Genomic DNA, 11592 nt, shown 5'->3' on the forward strand with positions numbered 1-11592 from the left:
AATAGGTGGTTAGTAAATTTGAAGGATTGAATGACCTTGGTGATCTTACAAAGAAATTAGTTATGATTAAAAAAATAAAATAAAAAGTAAGGTATATTCATTGGTTTAACAATCTCCTCACTCTGACACTAATTTTTCTAGTTGCTAATGCTACCATAAAAAGAGCATTTTCTGTATGAATATTATGAACAATAGATTGCTCAATTGGATCGATGATCGTTGAATGAATAGGTAGCCTGATTATTTATATTAAGAAAGAGATATATCGTAAGATGGATAATGAGGTCATTACTCAACAATTTTAAAGTATGAAAATTCGTAGGGAATAATTGTTAGTTATTAAACGAATATTTTCATTATGACAAATTGCTTAAAAAGTTTGTTTATACATTCATGAACATGTATCATGGTTGTTGAAGTTTAGTGATCCAATTGATTCTAGGCTAAAGGTCGGTGAGAATGTTGCAATCAGGGTGAAAGCTCACCAACCTAGAGTGTTGTATATGGAAAAATTGCAGCAGAGGATCCAAATCTTTCATTTTTTTTTGCAAATTACATCCTAATCTTTCGTTTTTACTACTGCAGTCCCAGACCTTTATATTTAATTGCAGCTAGGAAAGGTGAACAGTAATTCTTTTTTTTTTTTAATTATTTTATTATGAAAATTATAAATATGCCATTTTGCCCCTCATTTAATTTGTCCATTTGAGAGTCAAAATTGTAGTTTCACTATTGACTAACGGCATTATGGATGGAATTAGTGATTTGGACAACGACCGTAGTTAAATATAAAGATTTGTGACTACAGTCTCAAAAATGATAGGTCAAAGTGTAATCTACTGTAAAATAAAACGTTTGAACTTTTGCTATAATTTTCTAACTATAAACGAGTTGACTTGGATAGTGTCGTGAATATTTTTTAGTTTGGACAAATATCAATGTTAACTAATTTTGATAGGCATATTAACGGAACTCAAAGGGTGACCTGGTTGCTTTTACGTCAAAGTTTTAATGGATTGATTGCTCTAAATTGTAGTTCAGAGACCCAATTACAATTAGGGTAAAAGTTCAGTGACCTCCTATGTAATTAATTTGAAATTAACCTACTGTTGGTTACTGAAGCAAAATTGACACCCGACTCTCTAGACATTGGAAAAAGCGTGCAGAATTCGGGAGAGGAAAAAAATTCTGCACGCTCTCGAACGCGCGTGAAATGAACTTTCTCGTTTTAACAAAACAATACAGATCGAAACCAGGCACAAAATAGAAAATCTTCCCCAATCCTCTCTTAAAAACTAAAAAATGGCGGCTATAAAGTCCAAGGTGAAGTGCCAAAATATTAATATACTTGTTTGGTTAAGCTTAAAATTACTTTTAATTTATAAAATTTCGCCAAAAATAAATGCCAGGTATTTGAGAATTTTTGCTCTTTCATTTTTAAGCTTGGCCAAACATGCCGCCAATCGACTTTTATCCATAATCCAATTTCCGAATGACTCCAAGCAAAGAATAATGCCAATTTATATCATACACGGGTTTCTCTAATTAGTCTACCACTGTTGATTCTCGACATCATTCCACAATTGGTTTTCCTGTTTCTTTGAAACAATCCTGTCTTTTTCATACTCATTCGAGATTTTCCTTTAAAATCTTAATTTCTTAGTTGAATCCTTAACCCCATTGTTGAATTCACACACACACACACACACACACTGACTGTTGCTCCCATCTTTTGGAGCCGATTTCAGATCATCGATAATTTTCTTGAAGGCGAAGGGTTTGTATATGGTTTTTGATTCTTGCTTTTCTTTTTAATTTTTTAATCCAATTCTTCATCTTCTTGCATAATACACTATCTGATGTTTATATATTTGGATGCAGAATTCTGGGTCATCACACACACACACACACACACACTGACTGTTGCTCCCATCTTTTGGAGCCGATTTCAGATCATCGATAATTTTCTTGAAGGCGAAGGGTTTGTATATGGTTTTTGATTCTTGCTTTTCTTTTTAATTTTTTAATCCAATTCTTCATCTTCTTGCATAATACACTATCTGATGTTTATATATTTGGATGCAGAATTCTGGGTCATCATTAAATTTCTTAAAGGTAAGAATTCATGATCTTTCCCTCAATTTCACTTTGCTTTATCTCTTACAAGTTCCTTTATGATGTTTATTCTAAATCTGGGTTTTGTGATCAATGAGGTTTATTGGCTGAGTTTGGTGGATGGATGAATTTGTTGGACCTCGTTTATACTGCTGCTGTAAATGTCGGAATCAGGTTTCACTTCACGACGACATAATTTGTAAAGCATTTCAGGTGATATGCATGATTAATTAAATGTGTGAACTAGCACATATTGTTTTATACAAGTTTATGATAAAAATAAAATCTGAATTTTAGTCAAAATCAACAATGAATTTTAATTTTATCAAAATCTACTAAAATTCTGATTTTAATCTCCACCAAACTGGGCGTAATTATCAACTTTCATATGCCATTGTAGGATTAAGTGGAGTTCTAGTATGAAAATTCTTTGAACTGATTTGAATTCTATGAGGGATGTCTGAATCTAATATTTAAGTAAGCTTGGTTATGCTATGATACAGGAGGTGTCGTGACGATCAATCCAACGATCTCAAAGGCTTCGACACTGTTTGTAGGCCGTGCTGTGTCACAAATAACAAATTTCCGGTTGAACATTGAACAATATAGTCATGCTTTCTATGTGATATTAAATAGGACAGAATAATAAAATAGATAAAATTTTAGTTTCTTCTTCTTATTTAAGTCCAGTATTGTATAATCCATCCAGCCAAAACAAACCATATAAATTGTGTGTATGCAGCCGAAGTTGTAGGAGTTCTGAGTACTTCATTATCTCGAGCATATTGTATGCAATGAGTAACGTAGCATTGTTATACAATATAATAAGTCCGGTTGAATGAGTGTCCTGTTTAGGCTTCTACTTGAGATACATTTGATGGCCTTTTTTTTTTGGAAAAACATTGTTTTGAATGGTGATTTTTTGGAGAATGTATGATTGAAAAAAGGGAAAAGTTTTAGGTTTACATGTAGAATATTTTATTATGTGAATGTGGTTGAAAATGAGTATGTTGAAAAAAAAAAGGTTTGAAAGAATGGGAGGCAAACAGGGTTGAAATCTATATGTTGTTGTCATTTTATTTTGTTTTCCAGGGAAGAAATGGCCGAGCCTTTCTGTTTTCTCATGCAATGAATATTGTTCTTGGAGCCAAAGAAGATAGGCATCTCACGACTGGGCTTCACACAGTTGCTGACATATACTGTGGAGATTGCCGTGAAATGTTAGGCTGGAAATATGAACGTGCTTACGTGGCATCCCAGAAGTACAAGGAAGGGAAGTTCATACTCGAGAAGTCAAAAATTGTTAAGGGGAGTTGGTAGTCTTTGTCTCAGTAACATAAAGTGAGTTGTCCGATGGGAATTCATTTCCAGTATGAGTTTTCCTCCTTAATGTTCATTTTGTGAGGGGTTCCCTGGATCGGAAAAAACCTTTTTAACTATCCAGATTAAATAAATAAAAAAGGAAAAGAAACACTTGGAATTGTTTCTATCTGATCATTGGATCATCTTTTGTGTGTTTGATATTTAGTACACAATTTCTTCGTTGGTTTAACACATGTCTACAAGGCCACATTCCACATTTTGTCCCATGATTTCTTGCAGGACAACAATCTTCTGATCCGGCACTTTCCTACTATTTTGACGATCTTGGGGAATTGATTTATACTGATAAGGAATGTATTGGAAGTCAAGATAATTTGATGCCGAGATTGTTACTCTATCTTAACGCACCTGGAATGATGAAGTCAGGCCGCATGAGAAAATCTGCCATTCCAGTTGGTAAGTACCTTCAGCTGATTTATATTTTCACCCTATGAAGTTGTTATATGGTGCATCTTCTAGTGTTGGATTTCATGGTGTGCATGGTAAATTCACTCCCATCAAAGTGCAACAATAGTGTGTTAAGCCACTGCAAAAAATGGGCTTTAAGCTTAGCCGAACGCCCTCAAAGTTTTACTTTCATGGCATACTTGGTATATTGGACTTGAATACAATGGACATATCGAAGAAAAAAGTTGTTCTGTTTCTGTTTGGCTAAAATTATTAGTAATTCTTTTGGAGGAAAGTAGTAGGTCCCACATAATAAATGGGTAGTAGTTATAAATGTGTCATTAAAAATGATATTTGACTTTGATGGAATAGGAAAAACATTGTTTTAGCTTTCCCAAAACAAGCTTTGAAGCTAATAAAAGTTGGACACTATCATTGTTCTGAAATGAATTTTCTTACCTTGAGGCAGATTTCTTCTCTTTTTGTCAAGAAATTGTCATATTGTTATGACAATTTCTGACAAAGATTGTGAGGACAAGCAACTCAATGATTTATGATTTCAAGTGAACCCATCTTTGCAAGTCACAGATAACTCCAGGGCAGCGTAAATAAGCCATGAAGATCCTGTTAGCACCACAACTTTGGGTAGAATTATTGTCAATGAAAGTATTTTTGAGAAGAGATATAATGAAAAAGCACTATTTATTTGGCAATATTCTAACTTGGACAGAGCTAGAAAATTATTTCCGTGCGGGCAGATTGTCAGTCGCCAGTTGGAGTCGGTGGTAAGGGTGGGCATGACCACATTGATCGATTTTAGGCCCAATCCAAAACCAAAATACCAAGTTGGATTGGTTAAATTTCACTGGAATAATAAAGCCCCTTGTACACCAAACTCTTACAACTCGGTGTACACTCCTCTCATGTGAGAGGAGGGGCCCACGTCCAATTAATGCCCTGGCCCCTCCCCCATGTGAGGGGGCTTTACTCGGAGCTATAAAGTGTAGCATTGTTGTCATTGGAATGTCAATTTTTTGGTTGAGTCAGTGAAGACTAGAGGGGTGTGCAATTGAACAATTGGGAAGTTGAGAAGTTGGGATAACGTGTAGCATTGTTGTCACTGGACATGGTTTCAATCAAAATAACTTAGAAGACTTGGACCTAATGGGTTGGATTATAGTTAAGTTATTGGCAAAGTATTAATTTTTTTAAAAAGCAATATTGGATGGTTTATATATATATATATTTATATATATATGGGGCTAAAATCTAAATATATTAACTGTTATCATTAATAACGTAATTAATACATTATAAGCAAATCACGGTAAATAAGAAGCGGAATCACAATTAGTAAAACTGGAACCTAAACCACCAAATTTACAAAATTTGAAATCAAAAGAAGAAATCTTGTATGCTACAAGAACAAATATTACATCAGCTAGCTTTTGTTCAGGACTTTATATATTTTCTTCTCCATATCTGTAAATAATCAACACAAATCTACATGTTGTAATTTTTAACTTTGATTCAATTAGTTCATATTTTATTTGATTATTCAGTAATAATTGATATATTTAATGATTATTTAGTCGAAGAAGAGCAATTATATGCTAACTTCTCACGATAACGACTAATTAATGTCTTTTTTTAACTACTCAAATCATGATGTTTTATAATTATGAATTTGATTGATTGAATTATTTTTTTGGTAGTATATATGAAATATCATGTTTATATTAATGATTTTGAGTTGGTGTATATGAAAATTCAAATTTGTATTAATTGGATTGAGTTAATGCATATGAAAATTCAACTATGGATCAATTTAAATGATTGCAATGTGTTCATAAAAATGTAAATGCGAATATGAGAAGTTGAAAAGTGACATGCTCTATCACTTTGTTTTTAGAAGGTAACAAACTTTATCGTAATATCTTTAGATTACTTAAAAAGCAAGATAATGTAACACTATTTATATTTTGTATATGAATTAAGGTGCTAAAATTTGAAAGTAGCATTCTCTATCATTTTTTTTTAAGAAAGCTGCAGATCATCTTATTTGAATTCTCTTTTGGATCAATTAAATAAATGCTTACGAGTGTGTTTGTTCAAATTTAAATACGAATATTAATTCAAACTTTGTTTTAAATTAAAGAGATGACATGATGTAACACTTTATTTATCTTTGCATATAAATTAAGGTGCTAGAATTTCAAAGTGATGCGTTCTGTCGATTTTTTTTTTTTTTTCAAGAAAGTTATAAACTATCTCATTTGAATTCTATATGGATCAACTAAAGAAATGCATATACGTGTGCTGCTTGTAAAAATTTAAAAATGAATATGAATACAAACTCTACTCGACAATAAAAATTGACGCGATGTAACACTTTATTTATTTTTACATATGAAATAATATGTTGAAATTTGAAAGTGACATACTTTATCACTTTTTACTTTTAAGAAAGTCTTACACTATTTCATTTGTATTTTTTTTACAGCTATAAATAAAATTAATGTTTTTATTTGTTATGGAGGCAAAAGAGAACAACATAAAGAATATAAAAGTGATAAAATTATCCTTATATTTTTCACATAAGCTAAGTTACTCAACAAATTTTGGGAGTTTAAAGTGTATGTCACTTTTTTAAAAGAGTTAATACATAACAATTTTAAATAGTATCGTGTCATATTTTCATCAAAAAATAATATATCATGTCACTTTTGAGTACAACTATTGCCATAAATATTCTTCATAGTTTTACTTTAAAATCTTGCAAGAACAGTGCAATATTGTTGTCATAAAATGCCCAACGTAAGTTTTTATGATTATTGCATAAAGAATATCATGAATATAGAGAGGAATTTTAGAGAGAAGAGAGATGAATGTAGAGAGAGGTCATTATATTTAGGGTATATAGTATGGTTTCCTCATAATAATGTGTTGTTGAATGTGGCTCCTCCTGTGTGTACTACATATATATATGATTAAAGGGAAAATTTCATAAGTGAGAGATTGATCATGTTACATTTCAAAAACAAGAAAACAAGTTTCAAATTTTAAAAATCAGATTTTTATTAAAAAATCATTTATAATTTAATTAATTAATTAATTAATTTAGTAATTAAATATATTTAAGTCACAGATTTATATAACTTAGTTACAAATGAACGATTTAATTCGCCACTTATTATTTTTTGTTCACAATTCAAAAATTTTATATGTCACGGTTTGTTCATCATTCACAAATCGAAAAATTTATAAGTCACAATTTATTTATTGGTTACAAATTACAAATATTACAAGTCACAGCTTATTATACAGTCACAAATTAACAATTTTTTAGGTTACACATTATTTTTCGATCACAATTCATCTTTTTCATTGGTCACATATTATTTATTGGTCACAGATTAACCAATTTAATGTACACAATCAACCGAATAATTTATGACCACCACCAACACTTACGATTCATAATCACAATTTCCAGGTCTTGTGTCCAATTGTGAGTCACGATCACAATTTTCAGGTCACATATCCAATCGTGAGTCACAAATCAACTAAATTGCCATGACCACTACAACCACTGTCACGATCAACTGTTACTCCCAAATTATGAGTTACAATTGGGAGTCATAATCACAATTTCCAGGTCACGAGTCCAATTATTTGTCACAAAATCAATAAAATCGCCACAACCACCACTACCATCGCAATTCACCACCGCGACCACCAGCACAAACCACTGCAAAACAATACAAAACTGTCGTCGCTTTGCAATTGCAGTAACTACCATCACCACTAATCCCAAACGCCACCAGCATCACCACCAACCCCAAACGCCACCACCATCAACATCAATGCCACCAACCTCAGCTGAACCAGTAGATCTATTTCAACCAGAACATCGATTCACCTCTCGCTTCACCAGTACAATCTTCGCCGAATTTGAATCCTCTCTCTACCAACTGACCTTCCTCCGGCAACCAAAGCACCGATTCACTTTTCACTTCACCAGCACAACCTCCACCAAATCTGAATCCCCTTTCTTCAAACCCTTGCTGGCCTCCACAGGTATCAATTTCCTCTCCGCGAAGACCTAGAGGATGAGCTGCATCTAAATGATCTTTTAGATCCTGCAACCGGGGTGACTACAGCGAAAGTGAGGAATGGAGAGAGAGACGAGCAAGGGAAAGAGGAAAGATGGGTAGTGACGACTGGTAGTGGGTGTAGGGTTTTTTTATATATATAATTAGTTTATTTAAATAATTAATAAAAAAATCTTATTTATGAAATATAAAACTTCCACCCTGATTTGGGAATTTTGAACACTTAAACTATGGTTTTATGTAATTAACACTTGATTAAAATTCACATATTTTCACACTTAATATTTATTTTACATCATATAATTTTTATAATTAAATTATCGTGCATAATTATTGAAGTACATAATCATATTACATTAAAAATTATTTGTTAAACTATAAATAATTTTTTATTTGGTAAAATTTTAGAAATATTATAAAATAGAGAGAAAAAGAGAAGATAATATAGAGAAGTTAATAGATTGTATGTATTTTATTGAGGATTAAAATCCCATATTTAAGAGAAAAATTAGGGATACAAGAGATATAATATTCATAATAATTATGGTTTCAGGAATATAATGGTCATTCACCAATAAACATATAATTTACAACATTCCCTTTGAATAACATATTGCAAATATATGCATCATTAAAACCTTATTTAATAAAAAATCAATGGATAAATTTAGAAATAAAGGGAAAAGTGCACATTTATTTTTGGATTATTAAAAATAAATGCTGCTTTATTAAAAAATTATCAAGAAAATTCGATGGGATAAAATATAAGCAAATAAAAAAGAGTACAGTTACTATTTTTTATGTTGATCACAATAAATCACTGGGTCGACACATTCCTAACTCGTGTAGCAATTTCTTGGATGTAGACGTTGGTAATACTTTTGTGAATAAAACAGCCAAGTTATCATTTGAGCAAATTTATCGATTATTGATGTCACGAATCTTTTGAAACTTATACACAGATGAATTTTAGAGAAATATGATTTATTATTATTATTAATATTTTCTTTTTATATAGCCTCTTTGTGTTATGTAATATAAGCTGGATTATCTTCATATAACTTTATTATTATTATTATTATTATTATTATTATTATTATTATTATTATTATTATTATTAGTATTATTATTTTATCTTTTATTGAAATTAATCCATAAGATTCTTAGATATGATATGTCATATTCATCAACAATACACATTATCGATTAGTTTCATGAATTGCAATAATTCTAGAATAATTTGAAGATGTTGTTGTCAATATTTACTTCATGATCTCTATGATATAGTTGTTCTACCACGTGTAAATATATATCATGTTTGCGTTTTTGCTTTATGTAAATCAGAGAGATGACCCGCATCTGCATATCATACGAAAGAAGATAAAGAAAAATATATTTAAAACTATTTAAGCCTTTGTTTGAACCTCATTCTTTTTATAAGAATGAATTTTTGAATAGTGTGTTGACAGAAAATGTGTGGTTAAAAAATAAAAAAATTATTTGAATTTGTATATAATATTATTTTATTGAAAAATGTGTGGTTGAAATGATATCAAAACACTATTTAAGATTGTATTTTTTCTAAAGAATAACGATCAAACAGGGGCAACATGTCTTTGAGTTATTATAGAGTTATATTGATGAGTTTGTTTCACTCATAATTTTCGCACAATTTTAGCTTGATTAAATGCTAGATTTTATGAGTATAGAACATTTTTGATGTGTTTGTTAGTGTTGTTTTGAAGATAAGGAGAAGCAATGTGAAAAGAAGTATTAAAGTGGACGAAGAGGCCAAAAACACGGAATTGGGGCAGAAAGACGGCGCTTAGGCGCTACGAAATGGAAAAAAGATGAAATTTGGACCAACGCCTTGGCGCTGTCTTGTAGTGCCTAAGCGCTGCGATTGACGATTTAGGGCGCGTTTTTTTGGACCCTTTTTAAATCCATAAAAACCCTACTTCTACATAAAAGGGGAGCCGCACACTAAAAATCTGTGGAATCAAACCACGTGTTCTTGACATATTGGAGAGAAGACAACAAGAAGGGAGATTGAAAAGAGAAATTCAAGAAAATTAACACTAAGCAATTGAAGATTAGAAACATTCATTGGAAGGGAAATGAGATCTTGGTGCAAGAATTCTACTTTTTCTTCTACATCTTTATTACAAATCCGGTGATGTATTCTAAGACAATTTCCTATTTTTGTTCCATTATTATGAGTAGTTAAATTTGATTTTAGGGCGAACAATGTAATCTTTTGGAATCCATTATTTCATGCAATTGAGATTCTAGTGTTTTTGTATTTTATGTGTTGATTTTAATGTTGTTCTTAATGCATTTAATTACTTGATCACTAATTAGATGATTTGTGAACAATGATTGCGTAGAGATGCGGATTATTTATTTAGACCACATGTTAAAATCCGGTAAATTGATATAACGTGTAGAGATACTTATATTGACTGCTGCGTTCGTATGTGAATTCTTAGAATCAATGTTTCGTTTAATTAAATTTAATTTGCATAGAGATATGGAATTAAACTAATTAAATAGGTTCAATGAGAACTCGAGAGGAGTAAGTTGAATACAATAGAAGAATTCGACCGAACACTACCTTAGATTTTATGAATCTTGATTTATGAAGTAAAGGTGATCAATAGGTGAAATTGTTCCGTCCTAACGTCCATATATTGTTTGAATTCTTAATCACTTTTCGTTTTATCCAATCGCATTTTTAAGTATTTAGAATAAAAATCACATTTAATCATTGTTTTTGTTTATTTTCGTCAAATAGAAGTTAGAAATAATAAATTGGGCATTAAAAGTACAGTCCTCGTGGGAACGATAATCCGGACTCAAAAGGTCCACTTTAGTACTTGTTACGATCCGTTCACTTGTGGAATAAAATCAACAACAAGTATCTTGATCGGAGCTTTACAGAAAAATTATATCAGGTCGAGTACAGTTTGGAAGATATGTTAATGTTCCAATTGCACTAAAATATAATATTTCAGGACCAAAAACTTTTCTACATCCTACGTTGGACAAAATGAATCATTTTTCACATAAAGTAATTGAACAGTCACAGGTGATTCCAATCAATGGGATTTATTTTTATAAAAATGTTTTAAAACTTTTTTCTATATATGAAAATTAATGAACAAATAATCATTTTTGAAAATATTCAATCCGTAATACAAGACAAAATTTAAATTTTCCCAAATCTGTAATACAAGACAAAATTTAGTTTTTTTTTTTCCAAAATCTTTCATCTCAAATTTATTTTTAAGCCCTTACTTGAGTCTTATTTTAACAAAATACATTTTTCTCTTTCTTCTTTTCACCCATACATTTTTAAATAAAATAATATTATACGTAAGTAAAAAAAAAATCCTTATTTTTCAACCATACACTTCTAAAAAAAATCACTACTCCAAAATATATTTTCAATCAAAATGGGGTTCAAACAAGGGCTAAATAATTTGCAATATTGTTGAGATTTTCAAAAGTTTCAACTAGATTTAAATCATCAATATAAACTATCACAATTACAAATTTAATGTTTATTTTTATATGAAAACACTAGGACAAA

General features: G+C 30.8%; 1 protein-coding gene across 6 annotated transcripts; it reads left to right on the forward strand.

Annotated features, from left to right (window-relative positions):
• Positions 1-1381: 1381 nt before the first annotated feature.
• On the forward strand, positions 1382-10191 carry LOC111406106 (protein yippee-like At4g27745). 6 transcript variants are annotated; one of them, XR_002704934.1, is made up of 6 exons: positions 1901-1981; positions 2086-2115; positions 2214-2328; positions 3208-3456; positions 3718-3894; positions 9733-10191. XR_002704934.1 is itself a non-coding variant. In XM_023035311.1 (5 exons), exons 3-4 carry the CDS (start codon positions 2236-2238, stop codon positions 3433-3435), a joined length of 321 nt encoding a protein of 106 aa, XP_022891079.1. In that variant the 5' UTR covers positions 1901-1981; positions 2086-2115; positions 2214-2235; the 3' UTR covers positions 3436-3456; positions 3718-5588. The 6 variants fall into 6 exon arrangements, 4 of the variants coding, with proteins under 4 accessions (XP_022891080.1, XP_022891079.1, XP_022891081.1 ...); XR_002704933.1 differs by having other exon boundaries at positions 9746-10191; XM_023035311.1 differs by lacking the exon at positions 9733-10191 and having other exon boundaries at positions 3718-5588.
• Positions 10192-11592: the final 1401 nt, after the last annotated feature.

The sequence above is a fragment of the Olea europaea genome, chromosome 12 (genome assembly GCF_002742605.1).
Source record: "Olea europaea var. sylvestris chromosome 12, O_europaea_v1, whole genome shotgun sequence".
Lineage (NCBI taxonomy): Eukaryota > Viridiplantae > Streptophyta > Magnoliopsida > Lamiales > Oleaceae > Olea > Olea europaea.